Source organism: Opisthorchis viverrini, assembly GCF_000715545.1.
Source record: "Opisthorchis viverrini unplaced genomic scaffold opera_v5_34, whole genome shotgun sequence".
In the NCBI taxonomy this organism is placed as follows: Eukaryota; Metazoa; Platyhelminthes; class Trematoda; order Opisthorchiida; family Opisthorchiidae; genus Opisthorchis; species Opisthorchis viverrini.
This window is the reverse complement of record NW_008751690.1, coordinates 1,739,633-1,762,702: the sequence shown is the minus strand read 5'-3', so window position 1 is coordinate 1,762,702 and position 23,070 is coordinate 1,739,633. Positions and strand designations below refer to the sequence as shown.

General features: G+C 43.9%; 2 protein-coding genes across 2 annotated transcripts in view; one reads left to right on the top strand and one right to left on the bottom strand.

Annotated features, from left to right (window-relative positions):
* Positions 1–21,944, bottom strand: part of T265_02692 (hypothetical protein) — a gene marked incomplete at both ends in the record, with an annotated part of 43,989 nt that extends 22,045 nt beyond the window's left edge. Inside the window, 3 exons of the mRNA XM_009166994.1 lie at positions 2,412–2,661; positions 16,326–16,684; positions 21,638–21,944. Of these exons, the coding sequence (XP_009165258.1) occupies positions 2,412–2,661; positions 16,326–16,684; positions 21,638–21,868 (840 nt within the window). The remainder of the gene's footprint in view (positions 1–2,411; positions 2,662–16,325; positions 16,685–21,637) is intronic.
* T265_02691 (hypothetical protein) overlaps positions 1–23,070 on the top strand; it is a gene marked incomplete at both ends in the record, with an annotated part of 44,590 nt that overhangs the window by 16,451 nt on the left and 5,069 nt on the right. The window contains 2 exons of the mRNA XM_009166993.1: positions 3,256–3,375; positions 22,397–23,057. Coding sequence (XP_009165257.1) covers positions 3,256–3,375; positions 22,397–23,057 — 781 coding nt within the window. The remainder of the gene's footprint in view (positions 1–3,255; positions 3,376–22,396; positions 23,058–23,070) is intronic.

Here is a 23,070-nt window from a genome sequence, read left to right as displayed (position 1 = left end):
CGCAAAAGTACTATCCGAGTTTCCTCAAGTACACATATTTCCATAGAGTGAAATGTAAACACTGGTATCCGAAAATGGTCCCAAGTCTATTGCCTCTGAATTCAGTCAGCACTATCAAAGTGATCAATGACCACACCTCTAGTTTTATATACCAACCCCAGTTCAAAGTTAAGACAGGATGACTAGTCGCCACCTATAACAGATGGAGAAAGAAACGAGCTGAGATTTCGAACAAATTTTGAACACATCGTTAAACAACAAATTCGTTTTCGCCTACTAAAGTCTTATCAGCTGAAGCCTTCTTGAAAAGATAGCAACAAATTACGAACTACAACAAACGACCAGACTCAAAAAAATTCGTATATTAAAAGCCGGTCCGAGTGATAGTCAACGCGAGATTCGTCAGAACAAATTGTATATACTGAGTTTTTGCGGTCGTAAGCGCAGCTGGATGGTTGGTAACTGACGCAACGGTTATGAGCTAAGTGAAGCGCTGACTGGATGTAATACCGTAATGTAAAACAAGAAACGACGACACAGAAAGACAACCCTAACAATGGTAGCTCTGATTTCTCAAAGAGAAGTCTGTTCGACAACTAGGGAATACCCATGTGCGCCACAGTGGATTTGGATGGCGGACGCGTGCAGAACTACAGTATTCTCGCCCCACACGGTGATTAACCAGAAGGTGCTGTCTGGTTCACTTAAAAAAGCTACGGTGAAAGCTTCAATTAGAAAGTGGTAGTCGCCATTGCTAAGGTCTCTATGCGACTTTTCACAATCGCACGTGCGAATGCACCCGTACCATTTGTGTATCCGTTCATTTCCTGATCAATGCATTGTCACAGTTAGTTCAATAGGCTTAGTGAAACTTAATCAATAGTTCTTTATGAGTTTTAACTATGATGTGCTAAACTTCGCGAGTAAGCGAGCTTTCTTCGCATAAATCAGATCACAACATACACATGGGTACACTACAGCATGGGCGTCCTTGACATAACGTGATACTCATAAGATTGCCGAAAAATCTTCGACAGCCCACTACCGGTTTCACCTTTATTGGGACTCATCACGTGGTTATATTCCCCAAGTTTCCATCGAACTTATGTTCTATTTGGATGGATTGTTCACTGTGTGCTACACAATTGAGAGTAGCTGTGAACTGGCCTAAGCATTGCTGTCATCTAAGCACTACACCCCCAAAAAGACCTCTTACGACAGTTGCTAGGATATCAAGTGTCTGTCACCGGAGAAGTAGACTAAACTTACTGCGTCAACCCGCAGTAATGTAATGTAATGAATGCAAAGGAATAAATAATTGTACCGGAAAAGTGAAGAAAATGACGAGGAGAAACGGCCCTCCGAGCCTATCTTGCCTGATAGATATTGCTGTTTGTGGTGCAACAAACACGATAGGAAAACAGCATCAAAAGTAGCAAAAAGCTTGATCTAACATAGTGGTACCGGACAACCGTAAGTGAGAAACAAAACTGGGAATTAGCAATACACTCAAACAGAGACGGTCATCCTGAAGCACACGAAGTTCGGAAAAGATTTTTTGCTCGGCGACTTGCGTGAAAACAGTGGCTTTCTATCATGAAAAGTTGCCCTGAGGGATTGGAGATTTTGGAAAGAAAAGCAAGTTCGTAATCAAATTCGTAATCTTTGGGTCTACTTCACTTTGTGTTTAAAGTGAACAACTCAGTTTGTGACGGTCGATGTTGCTTTTCTAGTCAGTACTGTCGCTACATTCCTACCATAGAATGGCGATCTTGGTGGGAGTATTTCGTCCGCGCTAAAGCTTTAAACTCAAGTTTTTTTTAGTACACCTTGAATCCCCACTACGATTGTGATTTCTAGGTAATCGCTCGAAAAAACAAGAATGAATGACAGTATCATTTCTGTGAAAAAAACGGCGATTAGCTTTAGATCATATGCCAGAAAAGATGCATGAATCTGTAAATATTAGCAGCCTTTGTACTAATTCGAATTTCTGTTATTGCGAGTCCTACACCCAACTCTTCATTTCATATAGAGAGCTTCGGTTAAAAGCCAATTTGCCCAATCGGACATTTTTTTGGGTTCTGTATGCAAAACCTTTGTGTCACTAAGGTTCTATCCGTCGGTTCATGCGATCAATCGCAGTGCACGACACATTTAAGCGCACGCGTATGATTAATATCGTAAGAACAAGGCAAACCATTGCATGTGGGCTGCCCTCTTTTAAATCACAAACAACGAATCACCCTGGAAACAGCTGCTCGCCAAATTGGCAAGCATCACTAGCTCTGAAAACATGTAGTAAACTGCATAGTTCGTGCGCAGGACAGTCACAAGTTGGCACTAAAAAATGACCAGCGGACACGGTTTGTAGTAAACAGACAGAGAGTCAACGGTAAATCGGCACTCACTTTGTACAAACACATATCAATGATTTCATTGCACACAACCGACAAATCATCGGAACACCGCATTCGATGTTGTAGCAAGGAACAGAGTGCATCACTGCTCAGCACATCCCATATACCATCACAGGCGAGAACAATGATTTGATCCATCACCTTGTCCCGATCGAGCACGGTAATTTCCGGTTCCGGGGAAATCAGCTGTTCTGTCGGACCTAAACCCTTCGCAGTCTTGTATGCATAATCGCCCAGTGATCTGAAAAATTATCAGAAGCTATGGAGTGAGTGGTAGGCACTTGATGCAGTGTACGGGACACGGCATGTGGCAGTACCGTTCTGCCTGGTTTAAAGTAAACAATAGAAACAAACGCTACTCACACAACTCAAAGGTTTGTGACAAACATATAAACACGATAAACAATACTTCGCTTGCATATAGGTTCTTCCTCCATATAAAGAACACAAACTGCCCTCTATTACGAGGTATTGCTTAATTGGAGGATGGACCCAAATCAAAACCAACATCAATAAGGGTGCAATAAGGGTGCAGTTGATACTACTATGTTGGAGTTTCTGGATAAAATTTAAAGCAAGCTTATATCCAACCTCTAGCTTCAACGGGGAGCATTTGTCTTTTCATATATACAGGACATATCGAGTTGATGGGCCAAACAGCCGTCAAATACCTTCGGAGTCCTTATGTTTCCGCTTTCTAAAACTGTCTTGCGATGTGACCATCATGCAGTTGAGAAGAAGTAAGCTGACCTGGCATTCCGGTAATAATAATAGCAATAATAATGAAAAAATTACAATAACAGTGTATAGTCGTTCAGGTGTAGCACCCTTTCAGACCCTAGCTCCGAAGCCACCCGAAGAAGGGACGAGGACTGACGACCTACCAGGTTGTCCAAGCACAGACAACAGCAGTCGGAATATCAAGATTCGGTTCGAACCATCGACCTTCCAGCCCGTAAGTTCGCTCCTCAACTGAGCCATCTCGAGCTCAAGTGAATTCCAAGGTTAAGTCGAACGCAGTCAGCAAGTACATCGGGATGAATAAAGCATGTACTTAGGTAGAACTTGGCCGCTACACGTAGTCTCTGATGAGTATGTCCTATTGTCTTATCGTGGACAGAAGCTGACGTCAGAGACCTTAGCCTCGTTTATAGGCCAATGATGATCTGTCCGATAAAATGGACAAGTCTTGATTTTTTACTCCTGGAACGAAGAATTTATGGCCCCACTCGAATGTTTATGACTGGGGCGCTGGACTTCCGTGCTTAGCGTGCTGCACAGGTGTCCCACGTTTCACCAGCTATATCCACACGTTCACAGCTGACCAAAAAGCGCGGATACAGAAGGTGGCAAGTAAAAAACATCAGAAGGTAGCAACACAATTTTGCCGGAATTGGTTACGCGGACCAGAGACAATGGGGTATAATATAGAACTGATAGATAGATACAGTGCCAATGTTCATCATGAACGTAGCCAGGCTATCACTCGGAAAATCAATTAATATTAAGGAAGAGCCACGTAGAGCAAATTCCAAATCAGAAATCGATGAGGATAGGTAAAAAACGATCACACACCCTAAATAGGCGCACAGGCTTGACTCCAGACGGTGTACACAGCCTGACTTTAAATGCTTTGATCATATTCCACAATGACGGATAAACGTTAAAGCCCGCTTGACGGCGTTTCAGGATTGGATAATTGAACCACCACGCCAAATGGAACGGTTTAAGGGTAGTCCTGCACTAACGGAGTCACTCCCACAACAAACCAGGATGAACATCTATGATTCTAGGCAGCAACACAAAAGTCATCAGTGACAGCCCCCAGCCTTAATCGTTTTATGCGAAACTGGACATTATCGGGATGCCTCAATCCAAACAGGAAGCTGAAGACTCACAATCAAAGCATCTGGTTGAAAAGTTACATCTCAGTGTAGCAAGTAGGTGTCCATATCACAGAAGAATAGTCCACATTTATCATGACAGGTTGTCGTTAATTTTACAACCATAAACGCGAAAAATCGGGCCTATGGATGCAACGATCTGAGTAATAGTGTGATGAACGGATGGTCACACCTAAAGGCTGCCTCATCCTGAAAATCAGTCATCTGGTTCGTTAACAGAGCTGAGTAATTTAGTTGCACACAGCTACAGACAAGGATGTTCAATGCCGATTTTGAAAAACTCATTTTCAAGCTATGAGGAAAATATTCAGCTTATTCGGGCTTCCAAACAATTAAGTTAACCTCTCTAGGTCTTTGCGATCGGAATTTACGGTACCACTCAAGAACAAAGTGAAATGGGCGTCGAATAGGTGTTGAACCGCATCGTCTTCTTTTGAGCACTAATGATCGCTCTTTACCGGGTGAGAACTCCTTTCTACTAGTTAGACCGATAGGCAGTTTGGCAGCGATTAACGACCAGAGGAGGCTCGTCCAAGTTATTCTCTCCCAAAGATATGGTATGCTAGATCTCGATGTGAGTTCAACACACGTTCTTTTTCATTCGTCTTTTCCAGCTTTGTGGCTGATACGATGCTATTAAACTCTTCAGTCGGCCCTGGGGTCTGTGGAATCAGTACGATCATGGAGAGTTCACCCGTGAATAGTGAGTACGCCTGCAGTAGGATGGGATCATGCGGGAATGAAAAATATTTCGAAAAATCCAAATAACTGCGCCGTGTAACTTAGTACGCGCCCCTCTCCGTCCATAACATTCCGCTGCAAAGCTGGGTAGCATCAAACCCGAACCGCATATTCGAGTAACAGCTAGTCAATGTGATCGAAAAAAGCAATTACTTGGGCAGTTGCTTTAGTCGGTATGGGCTGACAGGTGATGAAAACATTCTTTCAAGAAGGTCAATGTGTGTCACACCTTGTCTTTTTTCCAATATGTACTTGATAAGATGAAGCGGAATTAGTCCAGACAGGTACCGTACAATCAACAATTTCTGAAATGTCGTTTTGTCGGCCTGGCACCCACGGTATTCACGTGGCACGAGCTTGTCAGTCAATAACGGCATAGTCCATCCGAGTTCAAGGAACGGGGTGGGAAATGGACATGATGAATTAGGGCATTGAATATTCTATATCAATGTCAATCAAACAGCGTCCACGTATAGCAGGTGGTCAACAGCGCACGATGAAAACATTTATCTAAACAAAAAGGTTAGTCACAACTTGGAGCTTAGGCTGGTTAGACTACATCGTTTGAATCTAAAGTACCATGCACCTAAAGACCATCTATAGGAGTGTGCTGATCCAAAGACGGGTAGCTGATGATTTGGATGAAAGCATGGAAGCCATGTGAAAACTTGTAGAATAGCTGAGGACGGTACAAAGTAGTGGTAACAGACACTGATATGTAGGACACAGTCGTGTATCCGGTGACCGCGAGAACTCTCTGTAATTATCCGCATTCAAACTAAAAGCAAGTTGCTATATTTTCAGCGTGACACACAACTGGAGTTGTGTAAGCTGTTCCCTCTATATCTCTGATCACAAATAAATGTAACTATAGAATCTAGAATTTCTGTACCTCAGTAAACGGTTCGTAGGTGAACACTTGATTGATTGACCGGCATAACAGAAAGGATTCATGAAAAGTACACAACCTCAGTTCTGTGCTGCGCGAAGCTTTGGCAACGCAATCAGATAGTCAAATGATGGATGAACTCACCGATGCAAAGGGTAGATAATGCTAATTAGAAGTCTCCTTTAACCTATGTTTACAACTCACCAAGTTAGCATTCAACTTGGATCAAGAGTACTGCTCTCTGAAGGTTGGTTTAAAGTTAAAAACACTGAAACTAGGACAGACAAACGTACATATCGTCTCATAATGATAGTTCACAGTAGAATGAACAACTTTCCAGCCAGATTGTTAGCGTCATTATTCGCGAAATATCGGTACCATTCATAACTACTCTGACGCTTCACTACCACACAACTAGGTTGTTTGGCGTGCGAACTAAGAGTGAAGACCAGCCTCCGAAAACCAATCAGCATAGAGGCCGGAACGGAGCCCTACCTAGTGCAGTTCCCAACCAATCACGGAGAGCCGCATGAAGCTTATTTATCAACGCCAGCAGTCGGCCACGGGCTTTACTTGCACATAAACAGGAAACTAAGCAACTGACGTTGACCTGTGACGAAAAATTCTGGCACAGTTATTCAGCTTTAGCTGCGTGGCATTTCACACTAAACCATATGTTACACCTGCAACATGTGCGTCACATGACGAATACATCAGTAGTTAGGGTAGTATTTCCAAATGGGACAGAAGCCACACAAAAGCCACATTGTGTGATGCTAAACGATAGTTATATCAACATGAATGAGAGCGAGTGAACAAAACATCAGGAAATTTTGGCGAATAACCCAGAAGGCTGGGTGCCTTGACATTATTGTTGCAAGCCCTACTATCTGACCCGAACTCGACTAAATGGGTTCAGTGCTGTCACCGTACAATACAGAAAATGAAAACTGTGCGAATCCCCTCCTCATGCTGGATAATGAAACCTTCCAAGAGTAGCAAGATAGAAGGACACTATCGGTTCATGTCTGGTGACCATAGTTGGACAGAAGCAGCAAGGTAACAATCATGCTTCGCTTTGTCATGTCGAAGCACGGTTTTATTGGTGAAGGAATTAATGAATAACCAGATCGCCTTCGCACAAAAATCGACAGAAAACTCAAAGGGTTTTTACTTGCATAGAATATCCGTTTAGAAATATGGGTGGCTGAATAAGCACTGCGCACTGATTCAAAAAAAAACAGACAAAAATATTACTGTGGCTCACCACAAAATTAGGAATTATGGCTATTTCCAGTAACTTCTGCAGAATTTTACCACGTTCAAAGCTTTAACCCTCAGGATAACATAATCTCTTTACCCGATAGTAACGACCAAGTGCGATCAGATTGACAGAAAAATGGTTCGATAAGGTGGCAGTATGGTGTGATGTAGTTGAGCATGGCTCGATGAACAGCAATAGCCATTTACACTGTTGGCTCGCATTATCACCAATCAGTGTCACGAGAGTTTTAAGGTACAACGGGATTGAGGGAATCGTGTTCACCCTGATATTCTAAGCTATTTTTACACTTCCGACTTTGAAAAATTTCACTACATTCATAAATTGATCTCCTACAGAAACAAAACACTGACTTCGCGATTTGTTCGTCAATACCGATGCGCAAATTGACCATTACGAATTGGAAAACTTCTTATTCATAGGAATAAATAGTATTGGCAATAGAAAACCCGTATATTATGCATGTACTCTCTACAATCCCCGCCCGATTTTAGGTGTACCAACTTTGTCCACAAATATGGTCGACTGATAAGCAAAGAACGGGACCGAACGAGCACAACTGATAAAATTTGAATGATCCAGCAACGTGTGGCACTTCGGAAAACCAGTAGTATAAAGTTGAGTGAAATCCGCGACACAGCTGAAAATACAAGCCAAGATTTCTGCACTCCTGTTCCGAGTAAACCAGAGAAGTTCATTCACCTCTGTGTGTGCCCGTTCTTCCAGTAGCTGAATCCCATAAAGTTCATTCCGAAAGCAAACGCACCTTCTGAAAACAACTGCAACGCGTGGCGATAATGAAGAAACAACGACGAGTAAGCTTCTACAAAAAATGATAGCTTTGGAGTCGGTACAGTACAGTCAAGTGAGTTGCAAGTACAGTACTGGTAGCTCGGAATAAGCTACGCAGAACCAGAGTTGTTCGAAAGACATTAAATGAATGCAACTCTTCGTAATGTTATAAGATCGGCACCACAATTTGGCTAAAAAGTAGCCCATACCCGACACCGCTACGTTAATGAGGGTAGTTTACTCGTTATTTAGTTGTATACATGCTGCAACCTGGTACAACTTGAAGGCACCGGTGATTAAAAGTTTGCGAGCATTTTAAATCTTTGATTAGAGGGCAACCATAAGGTGAGACTGTTCGTAGATTCACACCGTATACACAGCCCATAGGCTACAGTGGAATTCAACCTTGATGTCCCAGATGAAAGATTGCTCGACCTGACATCCAACTTCGTGAGAAAATGGTCCATGGGATTGACGAATTATACCACTGGGAACAAACGTTCCCCGCTTCTATGTGCTTTCCTATCAAATGTGAAAACAATGACAAATTATATCAGTGAACCGTCAAAAGTAGGTCCGAGGACTTACAGTTTTGTGTGCATGATGAAGCGCCACCAAGGGGAATGATACTCACTCGCTGAGACCTACTACCAAGAATGTAGACACCAGTAACCTAATTCGGAACCAATGCTAACTGATAAGTAGTACCGCAATCGAATTAAGCCAAATGTTTGAGAGCAGTGTATCCAAAAAACACAATCCACATAGATAAACCAGAGTCCCACTGACACTTGTATACGAAAAAAGACAAACGCTGAGTTTCGGTGCGAGTGCTGTTTGTGGTGAACAAAATCCACACGAACCTCAACAAAACCGAGATCGACAGTGTGACAAAATTATGCGGTTTTTTGGTCCCCAAAACACCAACTTCAAATCACCGACAACCGTAATTGAAGCAAAACAACGATTTATCCGTCGACATGAAAATTCACATTTGAACAGCAATCGAATCCATAGATAGTGACAACCTTGTAATTCATGCACACAAGGGCCATTAAACTGGAAAGAGTCCGATAAGGCCCATTTGCTCATAACAAACATCGAACGCCTCTATGAGAATCCAACGGTGATTTTCTAGATTAATAAAAATGCACTGTGGTCTTCAGTGTAAGCAGACAGACTTCGTTATTCATTTTATTGATACAACAGATGAGCACTAGCAGAATAATAGTACTAGAAGAAAAGACAAAATGGTAGACACAGGAAAAGAAGCATATAATTCACAGGGAATAAGGTTTCCAGTGCAGACACTAGACAAAACTTTGACTTATCATAAGCAATTTCGGATAGGCAAGTTATTGCACTTGGGCACCGCTCTATTCTGTACATTAGTGCAGCCGGAGTTGCAGTCCAAACCCTTGACTGCGGTTTCAGAAGCTATCCTTTCTTAACGAGGCAATTTGTACGCTCGAAGTCAGTTTGTCAATTTTCCACCGTGCTTGCCTATAATTAGAGCAATCCCGGTTCGGTTATGCAGTCTTCCAAACATGATTTACCTGGCATAACTTCCGGGTAGCATAATTGCTTATCTCGTCAACATCGAAAGCGCTTAGCAGCTCTAGATGATGGATACCAAATAGAAAGGAGAAACAGGGTGGGACGTAAATAGAGAGATTGCAGAGGTACTAGGGTGTGGCCACTGAGAAAGGGCCTAAAGTATGGGTACCACTTTTGGCCACATTTGACAGTCGCTGACTGGGTATTGATAAATCCGCAGAATAGAAGTCGGTGTATAGAGCAAAGTATTCAAGCTGAACCATGTACCCTGCAATTGCATGGCATCAGTTGCCTTGATTACCATTCCTTCAGTCACACAGAGTTGAAAGCACAAAAATAAACATGTGATATCCGCATAATACGTATAACACGTGAACGATACTACTAGTAAGTGACAAGCAACTATTTGGTATGAAACGTAGCTCAGCTTAGATATCAAACCAAACAGTGGGTGGTTAAAAATCAGGTTATTTGGCCACCGACAATAGAGTAGCGGGTCCCAAACGGTTCAAGCCTTCAGGTTCGAAGACCCAAGTGTACACAATGTTGGTACTGGGTCTGCTTCACCGTATGTTTTAACCAAGAGACATCGATGTTCACTCATCCCGCGGTGCTGACTTGCTGATGATATCTGTGTTCCTGTTGCAGCCCCCTACCCAAGGGTTGGACATCTGAGGACTGACAACGTAACAGGCCTAAGAGCTTACGTAGGTTTAAAACATCTAAATGTTCTGTACCTGATAAATGTTCCACTAATAAATAACCCCCACACTTGTAGGGACTGCCTGCTTACTCTTAGGAAAATGTCGAGTATGAGCTCCATAACCCTTCGAAAAAAACCGACGATTAAGCCGTCCCAGTCCCTGGTATGTTTGGCTGACAGTGTCACAGTTGTTTAAACCTACCGGAAATCTCTCAAGCGCGGATACATTAACTCTACCTAATGAGAAGATTTGTGTGCGTGGGTAAAGCTTAGAAGATAATGCGCAATGATGAGAGCATAACTCAAGTCCATTGATATGACCAAACAGAGTAAACATTTTAGGACAAGAGGAGACCGACTACTCAGGTTCTTTTGGAAGATACACTAAAGTCTCAGATGCGCTAAATCTGCCCACTTGGGAATTCAGATCTCCCGAAACCACAATGTACCTGAACTTTTAGCTCGTTGCAACAGGGCATTCAGGAAGTCATAAAAAATCATCTCTGATGATGTCAGAGCTATGTCCAGTTGTGACATAAGCAGACACGACAGACATCGATCACCTTTCCGCTTGTGAGTACTTCACAGACGCTGCCAGAAGAACCGCACAGAGGCGACTATTAACGGGTACCCAATCAAACAAGGAACCTTCGGATCAGTGACTTAGGACAACACCAACTCCTACACATCCTACCGCAACAGCCTGTGGATCACCAGAGGTGTGCAGCCTGGAGCGAGGGAGAAGGATAAGAACCGCACAGAGGCGACTATTAACGGGTACCCAATCAAACAAGGAACCTTCGGATCAGTGACTTAGGACAACACCAACTCCTACACATCCTACCGCAACAGCCTGTGGATCACCAGAGGTGTGCAGCCTGGAGCGAGTGGAGAAGGATGAGGTGGTTAGCTTTTGAATTCTTGTTTCTGATACAAATCACACATCAATGTACTGCATGCTTCAGAGTGCGGACAGTGAAGACAGCCAGATAGACTGGGTGGCGAGGCCTGAAGATTGGGGGTTTCTACTGTAGGTAAAAGTTCTTCGATTTGATTGGTCCGTTCTTATTTCATTTGCGTCTTGGTTTAGTCTTCTCAAGGCTGTTCGGTTGGCCGCGCTTTTCGTTTGCTATAGGTTTTCTTCTGAGCTGAGAGGGGTCCTCGTGTATTATTACATTCCCTGTTCGATTTTGTTCTTTGATGTTTCGGTTGAATGTGTATTATGGTAAACTTAGTCATTCTTTTGGAGGTGGATCCGACCGCTCCCTCCGGGTTATTTTTTATTTAGTAGTTGATAGATCGGGGCGATTCCATATGCTCCTTGATAGCTATTGCGGTCGAAAATCGGGCTTCCATGGCACTAAGTTCCCTCTGTTTGTGAACACTGTTTCAATCGAACTCGTACCGTCCCGATCTACGTGTACGCAGGGGAGTGAAGACTGGTTGTGTCTGTTGACGGCAATTTAGTGCTTGTGTAGAACGGTAGAAAGCTTCTTTTCTATCGGTCCCACATTAGGCTTGTCACAGTTTTTACAAGGAACCCTATACATGACGTTGGTCCTAGTAAGTGTCCGTTGGACCACGACGCAACAGAAATCGGAAACCGATCAACCAAACCAGCAACAGGGACTACTCAACGCACCAATCAAAAGCAATGAATACAGACCACCAAACAATACAACCGGAGACTGACCAAAATCATTCAGTCAAAAGTGTCTCCGTCAGCTAATAACACCAATAGATATTCGATAGTCTTCGACAAGCAGGTAAGGAAGAATTACCCTCCCAACCGCACATTGATGATGCTACCTGGATTGGTGACGAAAAGTTTGCACGCTAATTGTTCACCTATACGAACATATCAACGGCCATCTGATCAACCACCAACATACACTGATAACTGAAATTACTGAAACATGCGTACAAAAATAACGGTTCGTGATTTTTATAGAAATGTCCTGTCCCGAAGCACAAGACAAAGTCATTGTGAGATCAACCATGGAGTCAGGCTTCCCAAGCCCGTCACAGAGCAGCAGGCACCCCTGAAGTGAATCGGAGTTGGGGCAGACGAAAGCCAAACACTAGGAATGCAAGTCGTCTGGTAAAATTCACGCACATATTGAACGACATCATTTACGTAAACTCTCCTAGCACAAGCGGGTACCACACCCATAAATTGATAAGAACGGTTCACATTCACACAGCACACTTTAAAGTTGATTCACAGAACTGTGTGCGATCACTGGTTCCAACACATTTGAAAAGCTAGTGCTTCGCAGACATCACTTTGAAGGGCACTTTTGTCTTTATGTTAGAACTTTCAAGTGATCGAAAAGTACATACTAAAAACAACTATTACTGATATCAGCATAATCTCGCTACCATCAGAGCAGCCTACGATGCTAGAGTAAGGTAACAAAGTTTGGCTATCTTGGCTAGCAGAAGCCCGTATGCAACAGCTTGCGCACACGGACCCATACAAACATGGGTTTACAGTCTGCTCTGCATATCAGCAGGCAGTTCTGAAAAGGAGGTTACAACGCTTGNCATATCAGCAGGAAGTTCTGAAAAGGAGGTTACAACGTTTCATTTTACTGGTCGTCAGTTTCATAAGAGAACTTAAATCAACCGGGCAAGTTCGGAAAAACTCAAACACCCAGAAGGCCAAAGGGCGCGTTTTCTAGCCCAGTTAATTAGTAGTGCAAACAAACCCGAAAACCTTGATGGTACCCATTCAAATTTCGAGTGACGTCCACATCCCGGTTTTCTGCTAAGACATCAATGTTGTCGAGGATATCCAAAGTGCATAGCCCAATAAACTAAATTCGGTGTTCGATGGGCCGGGATAAGGCGTGTGAAAGTGAAGGTCCCTCAAGTGTTACTTCAGTCTAGGTACACGGATTGTACTGGCCTCAATATGTTGCATCCATGGTTTTACCGGTAGGCGTAGTAGACTTACCTCCATATGAACGAGCGATATCCAAGGCGATCAGGACTACCGTGGACAAACTATCTGAAAGGATTACACAAATATGGTCTTCTCCAAAAGGGACTACACTACTGAAACATGCCTCAGAATGTGAGCCAAAAGTGGTACCTTCTTATGGTTTACCTCATACGAGGATGGCTAATCCAGAGAGGGATAAGTTCGGCAAGCCACCTCCGGAAAGATACTACTTTGGTTGGCTATTCACGTGGTATTTCCAAAAGCGAGTCGGTTTGAGCGATGTTCTATTGAGAACATTACTTCCAGATGATGTACTTCTATCGAAATGCGGGAAGAAATATCCTCAGAACCCTATAGTTGCCACGTGAAGAGAATGGTGGGCGTTAGAGTGCACATCCGCCCAAGTGAAATATGGCATATGTTGACGTGCCCTGCCAACACCCATCCAAACATATTTATCATCTCCCAAAGAGACTGTTCCCCAAAACCGGTTAAATCTAATTGTCCCCTAAAATTTATCATTGATATTTGGGACCAGCCACGGGAAACCATATTTAACCTGTCACTTTATGTGGCCACTCCAAAGAAGGACGACCAAGGAGAAAATTTTTTAAGAACCAAAACATCTCGCCATGCGCTTGGTTTGGGACGAAAACTGGCGTAAGAATTCACGTCCTGGACACGTGGTTTGCTTGCTATTCACTGAAGGTCAGAGGTGGCCTCCCAGAAGGTAACACCTTTAAATAACTTTGCTCCTAACAAGAATGAGTCCCGCTCAGAAGCGCGTACTTCGGCGTACCCAGCATCACCTGTGTACTGAACAGTATCTTAGGCAGGCGACACCGACCATTGACCTGAGGTAGACGACTACCATATGAACTAACGAACGGGAACCCATAATGGTCACTGGATCCGAGCATCAATAATCACTGCAGTGATGACAAAACACTGAAACAACACAGATAAGACCTATTGAGATACTGTTCATGAAGCTATTTGTGTAGTCTTCAGCGATCCGTAAAAGTCCGCCAGCTTTTTCACCGTAAATTCAATCAATTTTTCGTCAAACCCTCAGTCCCGGACCAAAAATTGCAATGATTATGTTCAAAAGGATTATTTTTGGCAAGATTAATTGAAAGGTCATATTGTTATGGCAAAAAACGGTACAGTCGAGCGTGGAAAGTTTCATAATCTTAGCCTGGATAAAACACTCAGGACGAGATGGCTCAGTGGTTAGAAAGCGAATTCATTGACCAGAAGGTCCGTGGTTCGAACCGGACCTCTGCCTCTCGACTTCCCCTGTCTAGGCTTGGGCAAGCTGGAAGTATCCCAGCCCTCGTGCTTGCTTGTGGTAGCATGGCATGTAAGTCACAGCCATGTCCCAAGGACTGAGGAAACGCAACATATACCAGATTGGGAATACCAGTGCCCCAAGTAATAAAGGCGACCAATAATAATAGTAAATAGTAACAAATTATAATCATTAAGATAGAATGAAAAATAAGTGATAATACTACGACGGAGCTACTGCTCATTCACAGTATCGCGTCCGCTTGAGAGCCAACCGACCCTAACCCCTCTAGGCTTGATGCACATCATCTTCAGTATGAACAGTATGGAGTCTACACAATGACCCTCAAGCATAATGCGTATGCTTGCAATAAAAAACCGCTTTTACGTCATACTACCATGCATCGAGAGGTAAATATAACAGAAGCAAAACAATTGCCAGAAACGGCTGTAAATCAGACGCACGGAACAATAGCAAATAATCCAGAAATCTGACATCTGTGTGAAAGAAAATGAAAGTGTATATATGACTTTTATAGGCAAAATCTCGAAAGCCGTTGAAAGGTTCATCAGACTGGAGCCACACCGAGAAATATATGGCCTGAATTTGAGCGTAGCTGCAGGCAGCTCAACCACCTACGACTACACTGAAAGGGTAAACCGCAGATCGGTCATTACATATAACCTCCACGGCAAGGGCACTGCTAGGGGGGAATTCATCCAAACTAGAGATCGCAAATGTGTTCAACCAAGCTTTTTTGCTGTAGTGTGACGGGTTGTGCGTATCAATGGCTTATTAACCTACACAGGAAGTCAATGGTGTGACACTTGTAGAGTCTCTTAAAACAAGTTAGCCAATGAGTAGCGCTCAGAGAAGCTGGCCTCCAGATTGGGGGGTTGGAACCTGTGCAGAAACTTGTTGCTTACAAGTTTACCGTCATAGTCATAGGTGCCTTGCTAACAGACTCTTGAACCAAAGGTCCCAGTTGAGGGCCCTACTCGTCCCTTTGTACGGGGTTGGGCGCCTCACACACGACCATTAAAGGCTGAGCGTAATTATGATGAGGATGTTTCACTGGAATAATAATGTAGGGTCCCAAGAAATTCATTAGGTTAGGTATGCTACGAGTGGATTGAGGCCGCTTTAAATAAAGCTACGCTTAACAAGACAAAAGTTCTTTCCCCGAAATCCCGGGAGGAAAGGTTCGCGATATACATACTACAGAGAACACACTGAATTACATGTAAGAGGACTAAACAAGCTAGAGTCCTAGGTAATTGCAGGATTGCCTTAATTACATTTACAACTGAGATGTGACTGTCGTTTGTATTCGCGGACTTATACTGGAATCAATTTGGGCGCGTCTCGTACATGAACTAAAGACTTCTGGTGGAAGTTCAAAATTACACAATGATTACCATGAGCATGGAATTAAGCTGAACGCATAATTGGAAGTTGGAAGGCTGGGTGGAGGAGTAAGTGACGTTCATGAAGGCAAAATATGCATCACTAATCAGGACAAGGGCAAGTAGCCAGTCTGAAAGTGGTCGTGAGACACTCGAAGCATGGTTGTTGAAATCACAGTCCATGGTCTTATCCACCAGGAGACCTTGGTAATTCTTGGCAGAATGGTTAGTCCAATAGAGGACTTTAGAGTAGCATGCCTTCCCATAAGTGAAAAAATAACAATACATCTCTACAAGGACTACACCGTGTCGTTTCCACCGGGACCCCTGTTGGAACAACAACCCCACCGCTAGTTTTAAAATGCAGTCACAAAAAAGGAAGCTAGCGCTTACCGGGATACCGCCAGTGACCCGTTTACACGTTCGATGATAACAGAGCCCCCAGCGTTTTGAATGCGTTCTTTCTCCGTCGGGTTAATTGGTTTGTGGTCGACAGTGGCAAATGCAACACTCCCTTCACGGATAAGCACGGCTCGCGAGTCACCGCAATTAGCAAAGAAGATATGTTTTGGAGTTATCAGGACGCAAACAGCTGTGGAGCCTGATTTATCTTCGCCACTAGCAAGCTGAGGCAACTGACGTAACCGTTCATCCAATGCGAGAAAACCATCACGAATCCCACGCTCGATTTCGGGAATGCTCGGTGCCAAATCTGGATTGACCTTCTTGAACTCTTCCGTATCAACAATACACTAAAATGCAGTCAAGACAGCATGACGGAATAAAACCAAGTCACGTAGGGATTGTGAGTAGCGAATATATTATGATGCCCAAGGAAGGGGAAAAGTAAAAAAACTTATTATTTGTATCAGTGTCTTGTTTGTATACTAAAGTTCTATGAGCAAATAAACAATGCTAAATGCGTTCCTGTCGGGAGCTAACAGCACACTCAAGCCGTCACCGGAGTCCCCCGCATGTCATGTTTTAGGCAGACAGAGGCACTCCCACACTGAATAGTACTTGCTTCTCCAGAGACTAATTAAGGAATTTTTCGGACCAAAAAGAGAACGACTCTAGGTCTGTTTGTGGCACTATGTGTGAGACACTGCGTACCTGGATGCTTGTAAAAAAAGTTGCTCGGCCCTTGATGTTATAAGCGGACAGTATCGCTTCGAAATAAGAACCCGGATGAGACACAAAAGGGTTAACAGTGACTACAGAAGCACCACTATTTAGGTGGTCCCTAAAAACAGCGCACTTCCGAAAGACGAACCACTTCGATGATCGAACGGCACGACTCAGTCCCATCTATCGTTTCACCTCAGAAGAAAAGCTATTTTACTCTACCTTTCCCATCAAAGAGGAAAATATCTCTTCAGGACAATAGTCAGATCCACCACAAGAGGGTCGACCGAGAACTAAAGAAACCATTATGTAGAAGTGGTGCGTGAGAAAAGTGCATAAAATGGAATTTGGAAATAGCTCGATAGAAAGACCGGTACGAATGAGCTTGAGCTAAGCGAAACCAACCAAAAAGGATAATACGAATCCACAAGGACTTCGTTTACAACGATTAGCCGGATTCGTTGAGGATCGGTCCGCTCCAAAAACACTGCTGACACAATAGGCCTGCGTGTAATTGAGGGCTAGTCACTCAGCCCAGATGAAGTTCAGAAGGAATCCTCCTAACCTTTTCAAAAAAGGCATCTGATCCTGATTCCCTCTCGCCAGCTGTGTAAAATTAGCGTAGAACCGATTGTAAGGAGGACTAAAAGTTCTATGCATTGTTCACGTAGATTCGCATACACACATCGACTGTTGCTCCTATTCGCAAACTTGCCATTGACGCATAAAACGAAAAACACCGAAGCACCAGTCTAACTGCAACTACCTCACAAACCCCAGCAAGTGCCACGGTGCACCGTCATGAAAATCAAACAGGGTTCCGTCCAGGTCGTAGGGATACTGAATATGCTCTTAACCTTTGACAAAAATAATCTTTCAGCTGTAAGCCTCACTCGGTGCATAGCTGTCATTTCACCCGCATGAAGCACGAGGCCTGATTTACTATCAGCCTACCCAAATCGGGACAAGAGCAGCCGAGATGCTGAAGTCCGAACCACGAACCCTCAAGTCAGTAAAATCGCGCCTTGATCTGAGTTACCCCGAACTCAGTGTTTAACAACTTGTTGAACACTGTCACAGGTCCATAAAAAACAAAGTCATTGTCTTCCATGATCTTGAGGCAACGTTTGACTCAGTCAACCATTCATTTATTTTACGGTATTGCCCAACCAATAAAAAACAATCCAAAAAATCCCAATTTCACGGTGCTCACCATGAGCCGATACCCATAAACGTGTAAACACCTGCAGTTAGTCTTCCACCGAACCCACTAACTGGTTTCACTAAAAGCAGGACTCCGATAAAAAGTGCACCAAGTGTTCCCATCTGGTCAATTTCGCCTGACTGAACATGGCTTCTGAATGCTTCCAAACGATTAACTGATTCTGAAACTACCTTGGAAGCTTAAGGTGATGTTGCGCACTGAATAAAATCCGGTCTCGAAGCCAGTCACCTAAATATAAAATGAGGTTTTCCGAGCGTATTACCCGGAATATTAAGATAAAGAACAACACAAGCACACCATCTGGTAGCGTTATCACTCAACCACATAGGTGACCAAAACCAGTTTTGTCTCCCGAAAAAAAGTGCAGGGGTTAAAAACAGTTCTAAATAAAACACATACCATTCTGACTTGACCAAGCAGCTCAGAGGTAGTTTGGACTCGAATAGGCTAGTTGCAAACCTGAACACGCTAGCAAAGACCATATATTAAATTACACGACGGGTTACCGAAAGAATAATAAAAAACGATCTAATAAAAACGATTAATTGGTGACTGAATGTCGTAAAAATGCGAGCAGCTGTTGATATATCGAACGAAGTTGTGGGGTGTCAAAATAATGTGTACACGAAGACATTTAGATCTTCGGAGCCATCTTCAAGCAGCAAATTTAACAAACCGAACTTCTGCACGAATAACAATAGATCAAGCTCATCTCACTGCTGTCATTTTTTAAACCCTTCTCGCGCTTTCTGCGGCACATGTTGATCTGTCTCATTTTCATCACGAACCGGGTACAAACATCAACAAGTTAGCTGATAAAATGTATGGTGAAATGCCCACGGCTAGTATGATCACCGGTTTCCTGCTGATAACATATCCAAGCGTTCAGCGGCTCAGCATCCATTTGCCACACTGCCACCGATTACCTACGCACCGCACAACAAGGAGCGGATTCCCAGCTAACTTTTCACAACGTCGACACCTCAAGCTTGATAGTCAATGATAGAGTCCGGCCACCTGGCGCCAATGGCTGTGAGATCAACCTAACACCACAGTTGTCCAGCAGTAGGGGAACACTAGGTAGCACAGAAGCTTCTGAATCCAGTACTACGTAGGAGCATTTGTGGGTAGAGAGCTGCAAAAGGTACATAATCGTGATTAAGTGTTGGATCCAAGCTGGCCTGGTCACACACGAACCGAGATCGCCAGTAACTAGGATCATATCGGAAAAGACCGGTTTAGTTCTCGATAAGGTGTATCTATCACCGAATCAGAGCTAAATTTGGTTGGTGCACCTGCAGAAATCAGAGATAAGAAAAGGAGTATTATTTGATCTAGTATGTGTTTCTATGGGGCTGACGAATGGGCACTGCAAAGGCGGTTATTTGCGGAGACCTAGTCATGCAAGAAAGCTTTTGTTCGCAAGCCGACAGTCATACGATTACCGGCAAAACCCGCTGCAGCATATGCAGAATCATCCTAAGTTCGTAGGCGGTAGAGTGTGGACGTGTTTCAGAAACTCAGAAACTGTCAACACTGTGCGCTAGGACAGCTTGATTCAGAATTCGCATGAAACGAGAAAGTAGAACGAGGTCCTAGGATTGAAGCGAACCCGCAAACTTGAGTTGTGGCAAGAAATTTGTCGCTTTCTCGCCTTTCTGTATGAAATAAGTATGGCGACCCGCCTGATGGCAACACACGATGGCCGATAGGGTATGAAATTATGGGCATTCGTATATTTCACAGTTGTATGCGGGCTGATATCACCAGGGCGCCAAAATCTAGACAGAGGGATCAGTGGGGTTCTCAAACATAGAACAGCCTGGGGGGAACCCCGTTGGACATTCCTCACTTCAGCGCAGTGGATTCCGCAGATGCACGGTAAGAAACGGCTTCTTTGTAGCTGGATCCTGTGATTGAGGCAACGGATGCAAATCAGACGGATCATCTACTAAGGGGTATAAAGTCTTGGGCAACGAAAGACAACTCAAAGGCTGATGTATGGATTAATGTCAGGGGTGTTTTTGGATCAAACCTACTCCACTCCCGCAACTTCATCTGTTCCTGAATACGCCTATCCAGGTTTCTAGTATCTCAGTTTTTCCTTCTCTTAAATAGCACGGTGTCGATGTGCCAAATACGCTCCATGTATAAACCTCTTGATGCATGATGGCAACACTCCGGAAGGTCTGTTATACAGGAACTTCCGATGGCGAGGAAGCTTACGCTTATCATAGTGTGAAGATCTTCGCATAGTCAATAGCAAATACTGTTCCCAAATAAGTTGAAGGTACTCACCGTATAACTCGATATCGAAGACAGTAGTTTCCTATCACCATCTCGTGCCTACAAGTATCTGGGTGCTGATACCACTTACCAATTTTTTAAATTAACTAAGAGGGTCGCTAAGAAAATCATCTGGTCGTTTCTTGATCCATTCGCGTTGATTCACCTCTACACATATACGAATAAATAACTATTCGTTTTCCAATCATAACAGCAGCAAGAAGAACAATATGAATTCCAATAGCCGAAAGCTACAAGTGAAATCTAGAACACCCCTTGTATACGGATTCCATGAGAATGCTCTGATATGCCGGAGATTGTCCAAAGCCTAAGCACCCGAGAAAATTCCCATATCTCAAAAAATATACAAAAATGCGATGAGGTGGTGTACGCAGTACGCATGTTGGCGCAAGGCAAGGAGGAGATGAAGTCTTCTATCCTGAGACATTAAAATGGAAGCATCCGTTGTGGACAATGTACAGGAGGTTGTAGGGTACAGCGTGACAAAGTCAGTTAACCAGGGCAAACGCATGCTTGTAGTCCACCAATCGTAGGGTTCCTATCCTGGGTATGGAAATTACTAGAACGGTCGGGTAACTATACTCGCTAGTTGTAGTACAGGATAAAAAAGGTGCACGCTCAGTTCCTCTGACCACAGCTGCTCTGTGGGTTTCCAGCAAGTTGTAAAAAGGTAAAGCCCACCGGCCATAACGAGTGTTTTCGACTCTTTCATATATTAACTGAATAGCCCGCGCATTGAAACGGTGGGAGCCGATTTCGCGAGTTACACTACACTTCCCGGTAAGCATTTTTCAGCCACTTGAGTTAATGCGCGCCTCAATGAGCGTCTGCCGTATATGTACGCATTAACATTGAGATCAAGGTAGGTCAACTTATTTTCCAGTGAAACTGAAAGTACGAGAAGGATACCACTTAGGTTTAAGCTAGCTTATACTAGTACTGAATACTAGTACTGAAAAAGAACCGTACTGTAGAGTAGAGCATTGCAAAAAATCGACTGTAATAGCCACAATAGTGAGAGATACGAAACGCAAAAGTACTAACATACCTTGAGTAATTCACTTGCGCACATAGCTGAGACCAGCGCCCCAGCATGGCCATCAAAGACGGCGAAAAAAGACCAGTCTTTTAGATTTCCTGGAAGTTGTGTGATTGCACAATGCGCGTCCTCCATTGTAATGCGCCATCCCTGCATGCTTGAAATGCCATATCGGAGGCCGTTTCCGGAACCCGTTTCGTTATACTTTTCTGTTTTTGGTGTCGACAATAGTGCACCCATTTTTCTGAGTTAAGCGTTGTTAGCGAAGCTGAATATGTAAGCAATGCGCCGACAGCAGACCAAGTCAAAATGTGCTGAAGCGAAGAGAGACATGGATAACCAGTAGTGAGGGAGTAAACTGTTAAAAGCAGCAAGACGTGGACGGCACATCTGAGTCACATCCGGAGTCGGGATCCATTTCACTAGTAACACCACCAGACGCTAATGCACGTACATTGGTCAGACCACATCCTGAATACTCAAGTTCTTCAGAAGTCAAGAAGGTGGGACGCATGGTATCAGGATCGATCCACAAAAAACTGATGTATGGATAGTCGAATAACGGCTTGCCAAGGAAGGCAAGGAAATTACAGAGACTGATTTCAGGTTCGGGAAGCTGAATTCGACTTTAGATCAAAAGGAAATATGGCATTAGACAGATAACCTGGGAAAAACACCTACGCGGGTGTAGGGCATGGCAACTGAAAGATTGGCAGACCCGGATGTCAGACGAACTTATAAGAATCGTCTTCTAGAGTCTCTTCCAAGTGCTCCACCATCAGATGGGACGAGATTGCCACCTCTTTGCATAGTGCTGGGAATTTTGCCTGTGGCACGACCCAACCAGGCGCACTCAAGCACTGGATATCAGATCGAACGGTGGCACTACTTAACTCTCAAAGAAATATCCCAGCCGGTCCAGAACATAATCCGGTGCGAAGAGCTATTAGGTGGACACAGAAAGCCAAGGAAATTAAAGAGGCCCAGAAAGCCGGTAATGCCCGGAGATTATTTCAGTTGATCCGTGCGACCGGTCCCCGGAAACCACTTGTGAGTGAAACTATCAAACACCAGAATGGAACGACCATCTCCAAAAAAAAAGAACACCTCAACCGATGGGCTGAATACTTCGAACTACAACTGTCGTGGCCTCCAGCCGGCACTTATCTAGAGCCCACAGGTGAAGTAGAACCCTGGACGGTGAACGTGGAACCACCTACGGCCTCGGAGGTTTACGACTCCATATGCTCCCTCAAGCGGCACCGAGCTCCCGGTCCGGATGACCTTCCACCCGCACCGTTCAAAGAAGGGGGTGAAGTCCTCAGTCAGCGCTTGTCCGATCTGTTTCCTTGCATTTGGGAAAAGGAGTCTGTCCCAGACAACTTGGGTGAATCGGTGATAGTGCCCATTTTCAAAAAAGGGGCGCGTAGTGAGTGTGGTAA